The sequence below is a fragment of the Lipotes vexillifer genome, unplaced genomic scaffold, assembly GCF_000442215.2.
Source record: "Lipotes vexillifer unplaced genomic scaffold, Lipotes_vexillifer_v1.1 scaffold311, whole genome shotgun sequence".
In the NCBI taxonomy this organism is placed as follows: domain Eukaryota; kingdom Metazoa; phylum Chordata; class Mammalia; order Artiodactyla; family Lipotidae; genus Lipotes; species Lipotes vexillifer.
The window spans coordinates 5,290,309-5,313,278 of NW_006791012.1; the positions used below are offsets into that span (position 1 = coordinate 5,290,309).

Sequence of the window (22,970 nt, forward strand, 5' to 3'; positions counted from 1 at the left end):
TAAAGTCTTTATTGCATTTGTTACAATATTGCTTCTGATTTATGTTTTGGTTTTTTGGCCGCGAGGCATGTGGGATCTTAGCTCCCCAGCCAGGGCTTGGACCCGTACCCCCTGCACTGGAAGGCGAAGTCTCAACCACTGGCCCACCAGGGAAGTCTCTGTTCTTCTTTTCAAAATTGTTTTGGCTACTCTAGATGTTTTGAGTTTCTGTATAAGTTTTAAAACTGACTTGTCAATTTCTACAAAAACACCTGGTGAGATTTTGATTGAGATTGCATTGAATCTATAGATCAGTATGGGATGGAATGGCAATTTGACAATATTGAGTCTCCCAATTTATGTACACAGCATCTCTATTTATTCAGGTCTTCTTTAATTTCTCTCAGCAGTGTTTTATAGTTTAAAGTGTAAAGATCTTGTACATAATTTCTTCATGTTTTTGGATGCTAAAGTAATTAGTTTTTTTATTTTTTCGGTACGCGGGCCTCTCACTGTTGTGGCCTCTCCCATTGCGGAGCACAGGCTCCGGACGCGCAGGCTCAGTGGCCACGGCTCATGGGCCCAGCCGCTCCACGGCATGTGGGAGCTTCCTGGACCGGGGCACGAACCCATGTCCCCTGCATCAGCAGGCGGACTCTCAACCACTGCGCCACCAGGGAAGCCCCGTAATTAGTATTTTTAATTACAACTTTTAATTTTTCATTGGGATTATATAAAAATAAAAATTTAAAATATTGACCATGTATCCTGCAACCCTGGTAAACTCATTTCTTAGTTGTAGTAACTTTTTATTGTAGATTACTTAGGATTTTCTACGTAGATGACTATGACAACTTCAGTTAAAAACAAGTGTTATATATTCTTATCCAACGTGTATGCCTTTTATTTTGTTTTCTTCCCTATTTTACTAGCTAGGACAGTACAATATTAAATAGAAGTGGCAAGAGAAGATATCCTTGCTTTGTTTCCAATCTTAGGTGGATAGCATTTAATCTTTCACTGTATGTATGATGTTATCGAGGTTGAGGAAGTCCCCTTCCATTCCTAGTCTGCTGATATATATTAGTGTGAGTGGATGTTCAATTTTATCAAGTGCTTTTCTGCATGTATTAAAATGATTATATGTTTTTTCTGGTCATATAGTGAATTATGTTGATCAGTTTTCAGATGTTTCAGCAACCTGCATTTGTGGGATAAATCTCTCTTGTTCATGATGTATTACCTTTTCAATATGTTGCTGGATTTGCTAATATTTTTTAAGGATTTTTGTATTTGTTTATGGAAGATACTGGTTTGCAGTTTTCTTTTTCTTTTCATGTATGTTTTGTCATTTTTGGTATCAGTGTAATGCTGATATCATTAAATGAATTAGGAAATATTCCCTCCTCTTATATTTTGAGTTGTGTAGAGGTGATACTATTTCTTCTCTTACTGTTTGAGAGAATTCACCAGTGAAGGCATCTGGTTTTGTGTGTGTGTGTATGTGTAAAGGTTTTTTAAACTGCAAATTCAAATTTAAATAAAATAGGATCATTCAGGTTGTCTGTTCATTTCTTCTTAAATGAGCTTTGATAATTTGTATCTTTCACGGAATCTATTTCATTTAAGCTACATTTATTTCTGTAAAGTTAGCATATTATTCACTTATTTTTTAATGTCTGTAGTGCTATAATGATTATTCTTGATATTGATAAATGTATCTTCTCTTTTTTTCCTCAATTTGGCAGAAGTTGGTCAATTTTTTTCTTTTTTGCGGTACACGGGCCTCTCACTGTTGTGGCCTCTCCTGTTGCGGAGCACAGGCTTCGGACGCGCAGGCTCAGCGGCCATGGCTCACGGGCCCAGCCGCTCTGTGGCATGTGGGATCTTCCCGGCCCGGGGCATGAACCCCTGTCCCCTACATCAGCAGGTGGACTCTCAACCACTGCGCCACCAGGGAAGCCCCAGAAGTTGGTCAATTTTACAAATTGTTTCAAAGAACCAGCTTTTGTGTTCACTGACTTTCTCTATTATTTATTTTCATATTTTCATTATCTCCTATTTTATTTTAGGTCTAATTTGCTCTTCTTTCTCTAGGTTCTTAATGTAGAAGCTTGGATTGTTGATTTCAGACCCTTTTTCTTTTGTAATTGAGTATTTAAGGCTGGTAATTTCCCTCTAAGTAATACTATAACCACAGCTACATCTCACAAATTTTGATGTTATATTTTTATTTTTATTCATTTCAGAATATTTTCTAATTCATGTTTTCTTCTTTGACCCATAGGTTATTTAGAACAGTGTTGATTAATTTCTAAATATTTAAAGATTTTCCAGATATATTTCTTTTTTTCCCACTTCCTAGTTATTTTACTACATTTTGCTATTATCTATACCCTTGAGGTTATTTACACTTATTTTATCTGTATGGTAGAAATATTGCATAACAGCATGCAGTAGTGCATCACTTGTCCCATGCCATCACATTAGTGCTTGAAATCAGCCATGGTGGGAGTATTTACATCACTTAGATTTACCAGCACACTGAGGATATAAGGGGAATATTTTCTCCCTTGAAAATCTTGGTGTATAAATCCTTAGACACTAAAAGTCATCCAGATATCTGTTTTGATATCTAATTTAGTTCTATTGTGGTCTGGGAACCTATTCTGTATACTTTCAAAGCATTTAAATTTATTGAGGCTTGTTTTATCTCTCAGAATATGCTCCATCTTGGTTGGTGTTATATGTGCACTTAAAAAGAATGTGTATTCTGCTGTTGTTGGGTGAAGCATTGTATAAATGTTAATTAGGTCAAATTTACTGATGTTTTTCAAGTGTTTTCTATATTTACAGATTTTGTTTATAGGTTTTTTTCAACTAATCAGAGAGAAATGCTGAAATCTCCAATGATAATTGTAGATTTGACTTTCCTATTAGTTTGATAGTTTTTGCTTTATTGTTTTAGAGCTCTGTTATTAAGAATGTTTTTTCTTCATGAATTTTCAATGCTTTGTTATAAAATTATAGAATTCTAGGCTAATTCATTTTTATCTCAGCATTTTTTAAAGCCCTACTGTTGTCTCTAGCTTGCATAATTTCAGAAGCAAAGTTTGCAATTTTTTATCTTTGTTTCCCTGTTTTTATTTTACATACTTCAGATTCCAAATAATTTCACATATGTTTTCTCATTTAGCTTTATGATTATTTGTACTGAGACGTTTTTGTAGTTTCACTCAAATCAGTAAACATTTGTGGAAGGAAAAAGATTTTATAGATAACTACTTTTTAAAGATTTCAAAAAACCCCAAACTCCTTAAAAGCACTAATACTTATTGTCACTTAATTACACAGAAATTGTTAGTTTCAAATGAGATCAGCCATATTTAAAAGATGATAAGATAAAACTAGAACAGAGTCCATCCCCCTTTGTTTTGTGCTCTTGCTTCTCTAAGCTTAGAAGTGGATTTTCTTTCATTTGAAAAGGCTAAGCAAATGTGTTTATGTTGTTATAAGATATTTTATAGTAGATCTTAGTTGTGAAAGTGGATCAATAACAAGATTAATCCTGATAATTTCTTACTAATAATTACTAATAATAGAAGAGAATAATCTCAGTGCCAATTTAAAATAAATTGGTATGTGATATCTGTGAAGAAGCTATCAATTTAGAGCACCCATTAATAAAAACAGTCCTAAAAATGTTTATATAGTCACATTATATTTGTCATGGATATTTGTACTTTTTGACCCCCAAGTACATGGGGCTGAAGACCAGGTGCAACTTAGAATTAATTAAGCTGGTCAATAAGAATTGTGTTACATCAGAATTATCTCTAAATATATACAACCAAGGCCTAAATGACAGATGGAAAAAATTAAATTAGCTATTGTGATTTACCTAAAAGTTCTGAGGTTTTTTCATTTTTAGTCTGAACAGTTTGATTATAAATTAGTTAATATGTGCTGAATGGTAAGCCTAAGCTAGATGGAGTTGGTAGGTGGTATTTAAAGATTTAACCACAGTGCCATATTACTCTTGGCCCCCCCAAATCCCACATTTCTAGCACTTTATGCAAGAAATGATCACTGTTTTTTTCCTTTGTAGAAAATTTAAATCTGTTTTTGTTATTCTACTTTTTATTTATTTTGTTATTTTTTTGTGGTACACGGGCCTCTCACTGTTGTGGCCTCTCCCGTTGCGGAGCACAGGCTCCGGACGCGCAGGCTCAGCGGCCGTGGCCCACAGGCCCAGCCGCTCCGCAGCATGTGGGATCTTCCCGGACCAGGGCACGAACCCGTGTCCCCTGAATCGGCAGGCGGACTCTCAACCACTGCGCCACCAGGGAAGCCATCTACTTTTTATTTGTCTATTTGGCTGCACCGGGTCTTAGCTGCCGCTTGTGGGATCTTCATTGCGTCATGCAGGATCTTTAGTTGTGGCATCTGGGATCTTAGTTGTGGCTTGTGGGATCTTTAGTTGTGGCACACAGGGTCCCTAGTTGTGGCATGCGGGATCTTTAGTTGCGGCATGTGGAATCTAGTTCCCTGACCAGGGATTGAACCTGGCCCCCCTGCATTGGGAGCATGGAGTCGTAGCCACTGGACCACCAGGGAAGTCCTACTTCTTATTTTTAAAAGATTCACTTGGTTTTATATTTTTCTGTGACAGGTATCTTCACACAAGGACAGCTGGGCCTGGTAGACATCATCTTCCAGTACATTCACTGTGATGAGATCTATGAGGCAATAAACATCCTGAATAGTATGAACTGGGACACTCTGGGCTACCAGTGCTTTATCAGCATGACTGCCATCGTAAACCATCTTCTTAGACAAAAGCTCACTCCAGAGAGAGAAGGTCAGACTTAAAATATATTTCATAAATGGGTTTTGTATATACATGAAGTACATTTTATTGTCAGTTGTTTTTTGAGGATGTTTTGAAGTCATGTTACTGGAGATTAGAAGACAAAAATGTTAATGCCCTATTAAACTGACAAAATGAGATATCAAATAATTACTTCCATACGGTACTTACTGTATAGTACTGGTCAACATAATAACTTTTCTGTATATACCTATGTTGGAACTCACAATGAAGTCACTGTATATTTCAGACTAAGTTCATGTGTAGAATATACTCAGATTTCAAACTTTGATGAGAAATTTCATGTACTCTGTAGGGTTTGGAAGACAAAGGGCCCTAAACAAAGTCCTTATTTCTCCTTTACTTTAGACATCAGTATTTTTCTTTCACATCCCAAGTTCTTTGTCCAGACAGTAGACCTTATCACTGATTGTGTGTGTGTGTGTGTGTGTGTGTGTGTGTGTGTGTGTGTGTGTGTGTGTGAGAACTGCAGCCCAGGCTGTTCCTTCTTGTTTTCATTCTAACTTAGAGTTCTGATACCCCTCTCCCTTCTGCATGCTTGGATTTCCCAACCTTCTCCTAATAAGTTATTTTGCCCATAGGATCTCAGATGTTTATTGTCAAAGAGAGACAAGGCACTGTTAACAAAAAAGAAAAAAAATATGTGCCACATACAATAATGAAATCAATTTTTATATTTGCCAGTTATCCAGTGTATGTTATTTTTATTACGAGTAATTTATTTACTTAATGTAAAATGCATCTAAACATTCTTGCATTCATATCTTTATTTCAAATGTTTGTAATAAGCATTGATATTAACAGGGGGAAATAATGGCCAATGAGAAACTTTCTGTATGTGATTTACAAGGTAAGGAAAACAGGGAATATGTCAAAAGGCCTTTACTGGAGAGCTTTGCTTCCCCACTATTTTCTTTCCATGTTTATAGATTTTCTTATTCCATTTTATTACGTTTCCAAAGTAAACAAATTGTTTAGATAGTATTCTGTACATAACCTTCATTTTACTAATTTTAGAGAAGAATAATCAGCAAGAACATGTTCTTTCAAGAAGTCTGCATCGTGAGACTTGGCCCCAACTCATAGGAGGCCCACAATAAATATTTATTTAATGTTAATTGAATGTGCTTTTTGGAGGTAGTCCAACACATCTACAGAGATTCCAATACTTCTGCAATGAGAAAATGCATAGCACAGTGCTTGGCCCACAGTAGGTACTCAATGAATATTAGTTAAAAGTAAAAAGAAGATTATAACTTCAAAATTTTAGGGTTCTACGATTACTGTAGTATTTCTACCTACAGAGTTATATCAAGTAATTATTTATTAGTATTGGTACACTCTTCAGGTTGGGTAGATAGCAGAGGAAAAAAAAAGTAGCAGGGTCCCTAAAGAAAGCCTGGTACACATAATCCATGCAAGATACTCTAAATTTACAGTTGAAGAAATATGAAGAAGATAAAATATTGACTCTTAGGAGACTGAGAAATTGCTAGCACCTTAGTGAATTTGTGTTGTAAGATCCCTGTGTAGTAAGAAAGATTATTAGGGAATTCACAAATGGGTATTATCAGATTCCTGCCTTAATAAAGGAAACTATCAAGGAACCATATTGGGTGGATAGGGAAATAAAAAGCTTGTATGATATATTAGGCTATTAAAATAAAATGCTTGCATGATGCTGGGTTATCAGAATATGTACATTTTAAGTAGGTATATGCATTTTCCCCCACGTAACTGCAAAACACATTTCTAAAACATTTACAATTCTTCTCTATTGAGATTTATTCTATCTGAATCTAACAAATTTGACATGGTAATTTGTTTTCCTCTTATTAGTGGAAGCCAGTGAGCTCTTTTATTTGTAGCTATGCTGTGGTTGTCTTTGAGATCTTCATTTCTGCCTTAAACATCAAGCTGGGCTATCTAATGAATCTATAACTGTGCTGGGAGCTACGAGTATTCCATGTAGGCTCAAACATTTCAGATGTACGGAACATGCTGTCAAGAAAACAAGCAATGGCAAGAGAATCTGGCTTGCTTTCACAATGGCCTTGCTGTATTCAATTTTAATCTGAATTGACTGCTGCTTTGAAAGAAAATACCACTAAAGTTCATCTTACTTTACTGTCTAGATTTGAGATTAAAAAAAGAAATAGCTAACAGCTTAGCCAAGTCCATAGCAATTACTCTGATGAGGTATGCAATACTTTCAAACCCAGATATGCTTAAAATTAAAGAGTTTTGCTAAATAAGGAATTGTTCATTCAACCTAGTGCTAGTAGCATAAAAATCCGTGGAGTCTTACTGTGAACTGTATTCTCATACAACTCTCACCATTATGGTAATTATATATTTTCCAGGTATTTCTTGGAGGAAACACAACCCCATTGGCATGTCTTGGTAAAAGTGTAAATTAGGCAAAATGTGCTTTTTTCTCCCAATCACTAGCCCTTTGGCTTATCAAAACCTGCTCTCCAATCCTTCCTTCCTAGGAGGGTGTCAGTTGACCAAAGCAGATTAACATACCTCCCAGGGGTGTTAACTTTCACACTTGGATAAAACCAACAATCTTGTTGTTTAGGACAGGATTTAAGGAAGGTATAGGGGATTTCAATCTTTCTCTAAAGTTGTAATAGAGAGATATTATTACTCCAATCAGGATATTTTTATTTGTATTATTTTTTTAAACATTTCTAATACTGATTTCAATGCCTAATGCAGAAAGGCTAGTTTGTTCCTTTCAGCTAAAGAGAGTAAATGTTGAGCACACTGTGAGTTGATTTTACTGGAAATACTAGTTCAAACTGTGTTACTCTGATGAGTCACTGTTTTAATTACCCATTTGTGGTGAGAGGTTGATTCATTATGGATTTCTTCAGTTTTGACAGCTTTTTGTTGCTCAGAGTCATTGTCAGCTTTGCTTCAAGTGAAAGTTTATACACAGGTTTGTTTTTGTATCAGCTGTCATATTTTAATTTCATCTTTCCTGCAACAAGCTCACATTTCATCCAAGTTTGCAAAACCTGACTGACTGCAAACATGAGTATTCTGTTGTAATTGAAGGAGTTTCACTTGTTTTAGTGCTGCTATGTTTGAATTCCACAGCACAGCTTGAGGCAAGCCTTGGAACCTTCTATGCTCCAACAAGACCACTCCTGGATACAACTATATTGGAATACAGAGACCAAATCAGCAAATATGCAAGGAGATTCTTCCACCACTTACTCAGGTGAATGATATCTTTGGATTAATTAGTGTCAGACTAATTACCTATTCAAGGAGCTATCTTCTTTAATTAGAATATTCCATAATATGGCTATATCTTTTTTAATAGTCTGTCCTCTAAGAGAAAAACAAATTGGCTCTTGATATTCTTTATTTAATTCGTTCTTGTTTTCCTATTAAGGACTATATTGGAATATTGTTGAGGGCTTTTACATCATTACTACACTTTAATATAATTTGCCCCTTTAATACAAAAGCAAAAAAACCAGCTATGTAAAGTGAATTTAAAAATATTAATTGTACTCTTAACAATAGAGAAATGTTTATTTTAATTGCAGCTAAAATGAATGTGCTATAAAGTTCTAAGACAGTCACGGGTCTGCTTTACTTTCAAAATTACTGTAGAGAGATTTGCTCATTGTCTTCCCATACAAGGTGGCAAGTTGCTAGCTTCACTGTGCCTCATTTTCTCTGCTTTAATTTCCTTTAATTCTTTTAATCTTATGGATTATATGAAAAATTAGATAATGTCAAGAAGTTACTCTGAGACAGATACTGCAGAAGTTGAAGGACAAGTACATATAGCATTTCTCTATATATAAAGTTCAAAAAATGGATGGAAGATGAATGGATGGATAGAGATGGATGGATGGATAGATAGATAACTAGCTAGTTAGTTACTTTAGGGATACATCTGAATATGTCAATGCTAGAAGTAAAAGCGAAGAAGTGAGTATAACAAAATTTAGGGTATTGTGGAATGGGTTAAGAGAAATATGAAAGGAACAAGCCCATGGAGCCACCAAGGTATTAGTAATGTTCCATTTCTTAAGATAAGTGGGGTATATATCAGGGTCCAATAAAAATTATTATTCTTTTAGCTGAAAGTATACATTTTGTGTACTTTTATATATATTTTATGATAGAAAGTAATAGAATTTTCAGTTTCATGTACCATAAATTACATTGAGTTGAATTTAGAGTTTTAATTTTACTTACAGTATAACCTAGCTGTTGTAGTTCTTTTTAACTCAAGCAATTTCATGTATAGTCTCTCCTTTTTTTCTCAGAACAACCCTGCTAAGAAGGTATTATCAATTGACAAATAAGTAAACTATTTATAAAGTGGCACTTTGATCTCTACCCAACAGTGAAACCTTTAGAGAACAGTCTTTATAGGAGCTGAGAGATGTTAATATATTGCATGAGTTATGACCTATAATTGAATATTGCCTTTTTATCTGAACGATTTTAGTATATTCTAAGAGATTCTTCACCCTAAATGAGGCAGTGTTCTATGTATAATCATAGACATGACAAAAATACTGGGACTGATGTAGTACTGATGTAACCACACAGACTCTAAGTTTTCTGTGTGGTTACATCTGGAATTGAATGTTGTCTCTTAGGGTATACTAGGTTTTTCATATTTCCTTTTTTGTATGCTTTCTACTATTTCAATTATAATGAATGTTTAGTAGTTCTTTTGACAGTAGGCTATACACGGCATTATGAAAAAAGGAACGTTAAGTGTAGAAGAAATTGAATGAGATAGCTTAAGTTGGAGCCATCCTTTTGTTTAATCTGCTGCCAAGAAGTTCTGCTTAAGGGAAGAGAAAAAGGGCAAATACTTTTCTGTATTTGTGAAGTACTAGAATTGCGTTACCCTCTGTACTTGGCTAGTCAGTATTTTAATACTCTAAAAAAAGTTATTAGATAATGGAATAAGTCCTAAACAGTAAAGATCATCATAAAGAATTTTAAATTAAAGATGAAGGAAAGAGGCACCATGCAGAGTAGGGATATACCTAAGATCACCCACTGGTTAAGCTGAGGACTCAGATTGCTTGAGTCCAGATTAGAAAAAGAATAAAATAGTATATTGATTTTAATATCAAAAAGTATATGGTGGGGCTTCCCTGGTGGGGCTACTCTTCATTGCGGTGCATGGGCTTCTCATTGCGGTATGTTGTTGTGGAGCAGGGGCTCTAGGCGCACGGGCTTCAGTAGTTGTGGCTCACGGGCTTCAGTAGTTGTGGCTCACGGGCTCTAGAGCACACGCTCAGTGGTTGTGGCATGTGGGCTCGTAGCCGTGGCTTGCGGGCTCTAGAACGCAGGCTCAGTAGTTGTGGCACACGGGCTCAGTAGTTGTGGCTCACAGGCTCAGTAGTTGTGGCATACTGGCTTTGTTGCTCCGCGGCATGTGGGATCGTCCTAGACCAGGGCTTGAACCCCTGTCCCATGCATTGGCAGGCGGATTCTTAACCACTGTGCCACCAGGGAAGCCCCTATTGCTGATATTTTAAAGGATACAAATAAAACAGCCAGATGAAGAGATGCATAGGGCAAGTTATATGGGAAAGGACTCAAAGCCTCTGTGCCCTCTCCAAGTGCACCACCTTCCCAGCACCTCCATATATTCACCAATCCAGAAGCTCTCTGAATCTCCTCCTTTTGAGTATTTATGGAGGCTCCATTACATAGGCATGATTGATTAAATTACTGGCCATTGGTGATTAATTCAACCTCTGGCTCCCCTTTCCTCCCTCCTCCCCAGAACTCCAGGAGTGAGACTGAAGTTCTAACCCTCTAATCATGTGGTTGGTTTCCCTGACAACCAGCCCCCATCTGTAGAGGCTTTCAGAAAGTCACCTCATTAACCTAAACTCAGGTATGGCTGAAATGGGATTGTTATGAATTACAAAAGACTTTCCTTTCACCTTTTTGGCTCCTTGTCACTTAGGAAGTTCCAGGGAGCTCCTTTGTCACAAACAGTACAAAAATCGAATATATATATTTCTTATTATAAATCACAATATCATAGAAGGAAGATGCAGGTTTGCCTAAACTAAGTTCAGAAGGTGATTGTTCACCTCTCTGCTTCCATAAAATTGAACAGTCCTCCAGAACTACTGAGTAGGGAAGTATTAATGGAATATTACTCAGCCATAAAAAGAAATGGAGTTATTTGTAGAGAGGTGGATGGATCTAGAGTCTGTCATACAGAGTGAAGTAAGTCAGAAAGAGAAAAACAAATACTGTATGCTAACACATATATATGGAATCTAAAAAAAAATGGTTCTGAAGAACCTAGGGGTAGGACAGGAATAAAGACGCAGACATAGAGAATGGACTTGAGGACACAGGGAGGGGGAAGGGTAAGCTGGGACGAAGTGAGAGAGTGGCATTGACATATATACACTACCAAATGTAAAATAGACAGCTACTGGGAAGCAGCCGCATAGCACAGAGAGATCAGCTTGGTGCTTTGTGTCCACCTAGAGGGGTGGGATAGGGAGGGTGGGAGGGAGACGCAAGAGGGAGGGGATATGGGGTTATATGTATACGTATAGCTGATTCACTTTGTTATACAGCAGAAACTAACACAACACTGTAAAGCAATTATACTCCAATAAAGATGTTAAAAAAAAAAGGGAAGTATTAACAAGTAAGAGCTTTTCATTATAAATGAATAGAAACTATAAGAGGAACTCCTAAATATTGATGAAATAAAAGGGCAAACATTTCAGTGAATGTGCCACATATGAAGCTTATTTTACTAACATGGAAATATGTTATAAAGGATTAATAGTTAATTTTACTTGTTTATTTCCCCTCTTAACTATAAGACTTGTTTTCTGACTCAAATGGTATTATGTGATTATGGCACAGAGAGTCATATTTTTAAAATGCTTATAAAATAGTAAGCAAAATCTTGGGACAGGGAGCTTTATTGCCTAGAAATAAAAATATCATGTTTATAAAATATTTGTGGGGAAATGTACTGATGTCTGCATTTTCCTTAGCACTGCAACAAAAAAGTAAGATGAACTGATGGATAGGAAGGGAGATGAATAGATATGTGATAAAACAATGTTGTAAAATGATGACAGAATCTAGGTGGTAAAAATATATATATATTATTTTAACTTTCCTGGATGTTTGAAAATTTGTATAATATGTTGGAGGATAATATGTATTATGTTGGAGTCAATATTTACACTTAGAATTCAGAAAAAAAAAGGTAGTCTTTTAGAAATGGCTCTTGGCTTATGAAAAATATATGTGTTAGGCAAAAAGAAATTGTTAACCACTTTGAATTTTAAATGGCTTTTTAAATTTTACTTTTTACTAATGGAGCATACACAGTAAATAAAACGATTATATGAAACCAATTCAAAAAACAAAAATACTAAAACTGCTACCTCCGAATATTTGGAGAATAAGACAGAATGATCTACAGAGAAAAACGTCCTGGTCAGATCATCTGTTTAATGGATAATATATTTAAAATATTTGTTTAAAGCATGGTAGAGCTGGCAGGAAACTAAGGGAAACACTCAGAGGTTGAAATGACAAGGATGCTTGATTCCACAAGAATAAGCAAAGTCAAAGTTTGCCTTGAGGGCATCTGCTGGCACCTGGCAGTGAGGTGCTTGATTTTTAAAGGCTGTATACTCAGAGGGTTGGAGACAAAGCCTAGGGCTCAAGCAGAGTGGGAGACTGGATCAGAGATCCCCACATCAATCTAGGACCCTTGAAGGGCAACATCTTCCTTGAGAGAACTAAAAGGAAGGAAGGTATGAGATGCAAGAAGGAATGGTGGACAAAAATAATGTTAAACTTGTGGGAACTTAAACAAAAATGGATCATGTAAAACATAACCACTAATGTCTAATGCAGGTGGTTAAATTAAGATAAAATCCTGCACAATGACAACATATAAATCAGGAGAGAAGTGAAGAAGTTAAAGCATTCTAAGGTCCTTGACTTTTCAAGAGGAAAGTAGAGACACTTATTAATACCAGATTTTATTCAGTAAAAGATACACGGTAGAATTTCTAGGGTAATCACTGAAAGAATAGAAATAGAGTGTATACTTGTCAAACAAATAGAGTGAAAATGTTGGATAAGGAAAAAAAAAATTCAGCCCCAAAGAAGGCAAGAATTGGGGGAGGGTGCAGCATGCAGGGGGAAGAAACATAAAAAAAGATGAAAAACAGAAAACACAATGAGGTAGTAGAAATGAATTTTTAAAATCAATAATCATTGTCAATTTAAGTAGGTTAAAATTTTCATTCACAGAGATTGTTGAAACAGTTTCTTCTATGTTTTTACAAGAGACACCTAAGACACAGAAAGTTTAAAAGCTAGAGAATGGAAAAAAATTATAGTAAGTCAATACCAAAAGAGACCTAATAATGTTATATAAATAGTCTTTAAAGCAAAATCAGTAGTACAGATTAGTAGAGATCAATATCAACAGAAAAATCAATTTACCAGTAAGATATAACGATTCTAAATGTGCATAATATAGCTTGAGTACACATAAAATAAAAATTGACAAATTTCACTTTCATAGTTAGAAATTTTAATTCCCTTTGTGTGGTAATTGATAGATTAAGTGAACAAAGTATAATTAAGGAAATAGAGAATATGAACAGGCACTATTGTTAGAGCTAGAATATAGCAGTGAACAAAACAGACACACACACACAAATCCATGGCATCATAAAGTTTACAGTTAGTGAAGGAAACATTATGTAAATAAGTAGGTAAAATATATAGAATGTTAAGTTAATGATACATACATTGAAGAAGAACAAAGCAAGGACAGGAACTAGGGAGCATTGGGTGGTGAGGCCTCCCTAAAAAGGTGGAATATAAGTTAAATCCCAGCACTTTGGCTGGAGCAGTGAATGAGAGGCAGAATAGTAAGAGCTTGGGTCAGAGGTCTACCAGGTGGCTCGGTTATATAGGACTTTTGTTGGCTGTTGTTAAGGAACTGGGATTTTTCTCTTGAATAATAGGGCAAGTCAGTAGATGATTTGGACCAGCTAGTGAATGAATCACTCAGATGCTATGTTGAGAATAGACCTTTGAAGGCCAAGAGCAAGGAGACCATTTGGGAGGCTAATGCAATAATTGAGTGAGAAATGGTGACCATTTAGAGCAGATTGGTAGTAAGAGGGATGAGGATAGAGTGCTTGGATTTTGGGCATATTGAAGGTTTGGCTAATAGCATTTGCTCACAGACTGGATGAAGCATATGATAGAAAGAGAAGGTAAGGATAACTTTAAGTGTTTGGATCTCAGCAACTGGAAAAATGGAGTTGCCATTGACAAGACCCGTAAGACTGCAGAAAGAATAGGTAGTGGGAAAAGGTCAAGAGATTGGTTTTGAACATGTTGAGTTTGAATGAGAAATTCAGAGGTAAGTTCTGAGGCAGAGTTATAAGGGAGATATATAGCTTTAAATGTTTGTATAAGAAAAGAAGACAGGCTCAAAATTAAAGAACCATGCAATTTAAAACATTATTTATAATAGCCAAGATATGGAAGCACACTAAGTGTCCACAGACAGATGAATGGGTAAAAAAGATGTGATCTATATTAATACAATGGACTATTAGTCATAAAAACGAATGAAGTCTTGCCATTTGAAACAACATGGATGGATCTAGAGGGTATTATGGTAAGTGAAATAAGTCAGACAGAGAAAGACAAATACTGTATGATTTCACTTATATGTGGAATATAAAAACAAAACAAATGAACAAACAACAAAACAGAAACAGACTCATCGATTCAGAGAACAAACATGTGGTGGCCAGAGGGGAGATGAGTGGGGGGATGAGTAAAATAGGTGAGGGAGAGTAAGAGGTACAGACTTCCAGTTACAAAATAAATGAGTCACAGGGATGAAATACACAGCATGAGGAATATAGTCAATAATATTATAATAACTTTATATGGTGACAGATTGTAACTAAACTTATTGCAGTGATCATTTTGTAATGTATAGAGATATCAAATCACTATAGCAATTATACTTCAATTTTTTTAAAAAAGCACCATGCAATTTAAGAAATTCAAAAAATATTAGCAAAATAAACCTAAAAAAAGTAGAAGGAAGGAAATAATATATGCTCAGAAATTAATGTAACAAAAAGTTATAAAAGAGGATTAATAAAGCTAAGCACTTGTTCTTTGACAAGATTGGTAAAATAGAAAATAATGAACAATATTAGGGATATACTAAAAGGGACCTAATGATAGACCTGTCAGAGATTTTAAAAAATTAAAGGGAACACTATGAACAACAAACTTGAAACATTAGGTGAAATGGAGAGTTTCTTAGAAAAATAAAAATAACCAAAACTGAGTGAAAAAGAAATAGAAGATCTGAATAGCTCTATAACCATTAATGAAATTAAATTAGTAATTAACATTTTTCCCACAAAGTAAGCCACAGTCCCAAGATGTTTTTAACAAATCAGGATCCATTACTATACTCACACAACTTTTTCTTCATTGTTTTTCTTTTAGCCGTTTTTTCTTTTTCTTTTTTTTTGTTTTTTTGCGGTACGTGGGCCTCTCACTGTTGTGGCCTCTCCCGTTGCGGAGCACAGGCTCTGGATGCGCAGGCTCAGCGGCCATGGCTGATGGGCCCAGCCGCTCTGCGGCATGTGGGATCTTCCCAGACCGGGGCATGAACCTGCGTCCCCTATATCGGCAGGTGGACTCTCAACCACTGCACCACCAGGGAAGCCCAAGCCATTTTTTCAAATGCATATTTAGTTACATAGTTGTAATCATTGAGTACATGAAATTTTAAAGAAAAAAATCCTAAAAGTTGATTCACTATGATGGCCTTCTAAGAGACTTTTACTTTCTTTGATATGGTACTTAGATTTAAAGATTGTTTAACTCTAGAAAGTGACTCACACATATATGAACAGACCTTTGTTTAGGAAAAGGATCAAAGATCAAAAAGGGAAAATAAGCAGAAGGGAACAAGGACAAAACCTTAAGGCCTTTAACTGAAAGCAACTAGATAAATGTGCTTTTATAGACGAAGGAGCTTATTTTCATGTGGGCCCAGTTAGGGCTGGTTGGGTATAGGGGCAGTTGAGATTCCCGCCAGGGGTTGAGGGGCCTTCTACCATAATGATGATTTGAAAAAAAGTTGTGATACTAATCAGTAAATTGGTAAACCAAACAAAATTTGTTGAGGATAGATGCAAATAACTTGAAGGCTGTTTCATGAACAAATTTGACACACTTGGCTCTTCTTCCTCAAGGTTCCCCTTTTGTAGTTAATCAGGGATATGAGCCAGGGATGTGGCCCAAAGCATCCAAACTGTGTTGCATTTGTCAGTATGGCTCTCCTTTTCAGCATCACTTCCCTACATATGACTACACCAGTGAAATAAGTCCTTAGATTTTACTTATATTGCTCACATTCTCTCTCAGATTTTTATGTCTAAAAATCAAAATGGGTAAAAACTGCATTGTTAAAAGGAAAATCATGATTATTTGAAAAGCCACCATAATAACCATTCTGTTTTATTGGAATTACTGTAATGGCCTTAAGAACTCTCTTTTGTCCAGTGTGAGAGAAATAGACTAGATTCGTTATAGAGGTGGAGTTAAGAATAGGGATAGTCTGCTTATTCATTTGTGATGTACAAAATTTGTTTTCTGCCTAAATCCTAGTTGAGTTGTCTATTCAGAACTGCTTGTCAGGCTTCCCTGGTTGCGCGGTTGAGAGTCCGCCTGCCAATGCAGGGGACACGTGTTCATGCCCCAGTCCGGGAAGATCCCACATGCCATGGAGCGGCTGGGCCCGTGAGCCATGGCCGCTGAGCCTGCGCATCCAGAGCCTGTGCTCCGCAACGGGAGAGGCCACAACAGTGAGAGGCCCGCGTACCACACACACAAAAAAAGAACTGCTTGTCATTCTCATTTTCTCTTGGGTGTAACTTCCCACCGTCTTCTCTGTTACTCTTATTCAATGAGTAATTTACTGGGCCGGGGTAAAAGGCCACATTTATAAGTGAGTGAACTATATCTGCAGGCCTGACACTTCTGATCAAGACAGTTGTTGACCTCAAACCCCAGAATGGCCTTAAATGACGGCCTCCTCATGCTTCTCATCTGGAAGTCTTATTCTCTTTAGTTAGTTTGGCAGATGAAAGGGATTAAAAGACACTAGGATTTATTCACATTCACTGTATCAAATAAATGGCACCTAGCTGCAGTTGGTATGTACTAGAGATGAATATGGACATGTAACATGGACCATGTAACAAAGTTACAGCTACTTTTAAAAAAGCTGTGGCGTGAGGACAGCTTTTACCAACATGGCAAAAATCAAAGATGTCTTCTCAGATAGTGAAGGACATACATGGTATGCAACTTGTGGCTATTAAGAGAGTGATGATGATTCTTGGCTGTTGACACTCATGAAGACTTAAGTCTAGGAGAAATTCGGCTTTGTTAGAGACTCTAACCTGCTGAGGTCTGAAAAGAGACATGCAGAGGAGATGTAGTCAACAATTTATTAGGCAGATTGTTTACATCTGCAGGTCTCACAGCTCAAGGAAAGACCATGATAGAGTATAAAAAATGAACCTCAATAAATAAGGTTCAGAATATGTCTACTTTTATGTGAAATGTTTCCATTGTGTTTGATAAAGTATAGACATAATAATTCTTTTTTATTGTATATTTAAACTTAACTCAAAAAACTATGAACAGATGTTATAACCTTATTTCTAATTATAGTAAGTATTCGCCCCCATCTGTCATCTTCTAGAGTAGACAGGATAAGTACCATTCACTTCCTATTTTTTTAATTCCCCCCACTTCCCTTTCCTTCCCCACTGATAACCATGTTCAAATAATAAAATATTAAGCTTGCTGTAGATTCTGATTCTTATTAACTATCTCATAACATTTTATAGAAAGAGGTGCTTGGGTTTTGTCAGTACCTGGAGAACTAAGGAGCATCTATCTAAATTTTAGGGAGGTAACAAATACTAGCTTTCCTTAGAAAGCTAGCATGTGGGCCTCAGCAGTGTTGAAATGGCTGGAAAAAAGACATTACTTTGGTGAAATGTTTAGAGAACACACTGATCACATGTGGTTGTTGCTCTGAGAGGATACGTATTTGTCTTTTAGTTCATAGGTTTTATAAATAAATGTTGTTTAAACCTAAAGCCCCCCCATGAATTCAACTCTTCCTTATCCACAGGACTGTACATTGTCATTATAGTTTAGAACAGTAAGCTACATATTTTCCAAAATAAACTTCCTGATTGTATAAGTAATACATGATTTTCTTTCACTATATGTAATATCATTGCCTTCTTTTCATGTCAGTAAACATAGATCCACATCATGCATTATAGAGATGTACCACTGTAATTTATTCAGCCATCCTCCTATCTATGGACATGGACTATTTCCAGATTTTTGCTACTATGAGCAATGCTGTAATAAATGTCATATTCACATATATTCTCACACACACTTTTGTGCATTTATCTGATTATTTCCTGAGAATGAATTCTTATAAGTGAAATTTCCAAGTTAGAGTTATTCACATTTATAAGATTCTTGATATATTTTTGTCAAATGTTCCTGTCACCATTTTGTCAAATTAGTCATCATATCCACAGTTGAAATAATCAATATCTTAAAGCGTTGAAAATTAAATAGGTGAAATTTGGCACCTTGCTGCTTTAATTTTTGTTGTAGTAAATTCTTTCTTCTTATTTAAAATTTTTAAATAATAAACGGCAAAATTGAGAGGAAAGTGTAGAGATTTCCCATATACCCTCTCTCTCCAACCTGCTTTAAATCTTTTTTTACTAATGGTTATTGCATACATTTTCCTATAAACACACACACACACGCACACACACACACGTGCACACACACACACACAGACTATTTGTATTTGGTGAGAGGTTACTGTTTAATGTGTGATGGTTAAAGCTAGCGGCTTTATAAATATGATCACATTTAATCCTCACATCATAGTATGTAAGCATATATTATTCTTATTTTATAGCTGAGGATATTCAGAGTGATTAAGTAACTTGTATAACAATTATATATAATATATGGCAGACCAGAATCCTAACTTGAGTCCATCTGACCTCAAAGTCCATGCCCTTCACCATTATACTAGAAACTGAATCACCTCAAGAGGTAAGGAGTTCCTGTTTTCTAGAGGTATTTGATAAAAGAGGAGAAGTATACTGGTATGGAGGGACAGTGCAGTATAGAGCAAAGCAACTGATAAGTTTGAATATGGGTGTTCTTACCATTCCTTAACTTCAGTTTCTTGATTTGTATTAATAAATAAGGATAATAATGGTACCTACCACACTGGGATGTTATTAGAATTAATATAATAATCCCTATAATAGGAGCATGTGGTACAATCTGGCACATAATAAGGACCCATAAATGCTGTTATTGATTATGGTGTTGTAGAAGTTTAATAAGGTGAAGGTGGACTAAATGAACTTTTACAACAAACAGTATTTCCCAACCTTTCCTAATTACTGCCACCTCAAGGAGAAAAAATACATTTTAACTAAATAAATTTAATTTCTTCCTAAAAAGATAGGGCTTCCCTGGTGGCACAGTGGGTCAGAGTCCGCCTGCCGATGCAGGGGACATGGGTTCATGTCCCGGTCTGGGACGATCCCACATGCTGCGGTGCAGCTGGGCCCGTGAGCCATGGCCGCTGAGCCTGCGCGTCCGGAGCCTGTGCTCCACAACGGGAGAGGCCACAACAATGAGAGGCTCGTGTACCGCAAAAAAAAAGATAAAGTCTAAGTAATAAGATTTCTTAGGTAGAGTTAAACTTTGGAGGCCCACAAACTGTTGTAATACCCTTAAATCTTTTTAAAGAAGTAAATTTTTGCTTTCGAAGGTGATATTGGTCTCATTGAGAATACATGTTTTAGAAGGAAATGCCTCCATTTAAAATCAAACAAAATTCAAAATTGTGAAACTCATAGGAGAGTTATCCTAGGTTTGAGGGAGGAAATGGGACTAAAAGAGGTTTCCTTGTAGTTTTATTTTTATGTAGTTGTTTAAAATTAATTTCTTTTATTGCTGTATAGTTGATTTGCAGTTAATGTTAATTTCATGTGTACAGTGTTATGATTCAATATTTTTATAGATTATACTCCATTTTAAAGATATTATAAAATAATGGCTATATTTCCCCATGCTGTATAATATATTCTTGTTGCTTATCTATTTTGTATATAGCAGTTTGTATCTCTTAATCCCATACACCTATTTTGCCCCTCCTGCCTTCCCTTTCCCCTCTGGTAACTACTAGTTTATTTTCTATATCTGTGAGTCTGTTTCTGTTTTGTTATATATATTCATTTCTTTTATTTTTTAGATTCTATATATAAGTGATAACATACAGTATCTGCCTTTCTCTGTCTGACTTCTTTCACTAAGCATACACTCTCTAGGTCCATCACATTGTTGCAAATTACAGAATTTCATTCTTTTTTATGGCTGAGTAATATTCCTGTGTGTGTGTGTGTGTGTGTGTGTGTGTGTACATCTTTATCCATTCATCTGTTGACAGACACTTGGGTTGCTTCCATATCTTGGCGATTGTAAATAACGCCGCTTTGAACATTGGGGTACATGTATCTTTTCAAATTAGTATTTAGGGTTGTTTTCCAGATATATACCCAGGAGTGGAATCACTGGATCATGTGATAGTTCTCCTTTTAGTTTTTTGAGGAACCTCCATACTGTTTTCCGTAGTGGCAGCAACAATTTACATTCCCACCAAAAGTGTACTAGGGTTACCTTTCCTCCACATCCTTGCCAACTTGTTACTTTTGATGATAGCCATTCTGACAGGTGTGAGGTTATATATCATTGTGGTTTTGATTTTCATTTCTCTAATGATTAGTGACACTGAGCATCTTTTCATGTGCTTGTTAGCCATCTGTATGTATTCAGTTCAGTTTCTTTTATCAATGTCTTATAGTAAAAGTACAGGTCTTTAACCTCGTTAAGTAGATTTGTTCCTAGATATTTTATTCTTTTTCATTCAATGGTAAATGGGATTGTTTTCTTAATTTCTCTTTCTGATAGTTCATTGTTAGTGTATAGGAATGCAAAACATTTCTGTATATTAATTTTTTTTTTTTTTTGCGGTACGCGGGCCTCTCACTGCTGTGGCCTCTCCCGTTGCGGAGCACAGGCTCCGGACGCACAGGCTCAGTGGCCATGGCTCACGGGCCCAGCCGCTCCGCAGCATGTAGGATCTTCCCAGACCGGGGCACAAACCTGTGTCCCCTGCATCTGCAGGCGGACTCTCAACCACTGCGCCACCAGGGAAGCCCTGTATATTAATTTTGTATCCAGCAACTTTACCAAATTCATTGTTTGGCTCTACTAGTTGTCAGGTGGAGACTTTAGGGTTTTCTATATATAGTTTCATGTCAACTGCAAATAGTGAGTTTTACTTCTTCCCTTCCAAATCTGAATGCCTTTTCTTATTTTTTTCTTCTCTGATTGCTGTGGCTAGGACTTCCAATCCTATGTTAAATAGAATTGGTGAGAGTGGGCATCCCCTGTCCTGATTTTAGAGAAAAGGCTCTCACCTTTTCATCACAGAGTATGATGTTAGCTGTGGGTATATCATATACTGCCCTTGTTGAGATTTGTTCCCTCAGTGTTGATGAGAGTTTTTATCATATATGAATGTTGAATTTTATCAAATGCTTTTTCCATATCTATTGAGATGATCATTTGATTTTTATTCTTCCTTTTGTTAATGTAGTATCAATCACATTGATTTGTGAAAACTGAACCATCCTTGCATATCTGGAATAAATCCTACTTGATCATGGTGTGTGATCCTTGTTATATATTGTTGGATTCAGTTTGCTGATATTTTGTTGAGAATTTTTGCATTTATCTTTATCAGCGATATTGGCCTGTAATTTTCTATTTTTGCTGTGTCTTTGTCTGGTCTAGGGATCAGGGTAATGCTGGCCTTGTAGAATAGATTTGGGACTGTTTGCTCCTCTTCAGTTTTTGGGAATAGTTTGAGAAGGATAGGTATTAGCTCTTCTTTACATGTTCAGTAGAATTCCCCTGTGAAGTTGCCTTGTCTTGGAGTTTTGTTTGATGGAAGTTTTTATTTTAATTACAGATTCACTTTCTCTACTAGTTATCGTTTTGTTCTTTCAGATTGTTTGTTTCTTCCTGATTCAGGCTTGGCAGGTTGTATGTTTCCAGAAATTTGTATATTTTTTCTAAGTTGTCCAATTTGTTGGCATGTAGCTGTTCATTGTATTCTCTTATGGTTTTTTTTTGTATCCCTGTTGTGTTATTATTTCTCCTCCTTGATTTCTTATTTTGTTTATTTGGGTTTTATCTCTTTTCTTCTTGATGAGCCTGGCTAATGGTTTATCAATTTTGTTTATCTTTTCAAAAAAACAGCTCTTCGTTTCATTGATCTTTTCCACTGTTTCCCCCCCACCCCATCTTATTTATTTCCTCTCTGATCTTTATTATTTCCTTCCTTCTGGTGACTTTTGGCTTCATTTGTTCTTTTTCTAATTCTTTTAGATGGTAGGTTAGGTTGTTGGTTTGAGATTTTTATTGTTTCTTGAGGTGGGCCGGTATCACTATAAACTTCCCTCTTAGAACTTCTTTTGCTGCATCCCATAGATTGTGTAAAGTTGTATTTCCATTTTCATTTGTCTTGTATTTTCTGATTTCCTGTTCCATTTCTTCATTGACCTATTGGCTTTTTAGTAGCATGGTGTTTAGTCTCCATGTGTTTGTGCTTTCCCCATTTTTCTTTCTGTAACTGAGTTCTAGTTTAATACCTTTGTTGTCAGAAAAAATGCATGATAAAATTTGTCTTAAATTTATTGAGACTTATTTTTTGGCCTAGCATGTGATCTATTGTGGAGAACGTTCCATGTGCACTTGAAAAGAATGTGTATTCCACTGATTTTGGATGGAATGTCTTGTAAATATTAAGTTCAACTGGTCTAAAATGTCATTTAAGACCTTT

At 36.0% G+C, this 22,970-nt stretch overlaps 1 protein-coding gene across 1 annotated transcript in view; it reads left to right on the plus strand.

The window, feature by feature from the left end:
- WDPCP (WD repeat containing planar cell polarity effector) overlaps positions 1-22,970 on the plus strand; it is a 175,400-nt gene that overhangs the window by 80,964 nt on the left and 71,466 nt on the right. The window contains exons 11-12 of the mRNA XM_007464152.1: positions 4,652-4,840; positions 7,979-8,102. Coding sequence (XP_007464214.1) covers positions 4,652-4,840; positions 7,979-8,102 — 313 coding nt within the window. The remainder of the gene's footprint in view (positions 1-4,651; positions 4,841-7,978; positions 8,103-22,970) is intronic.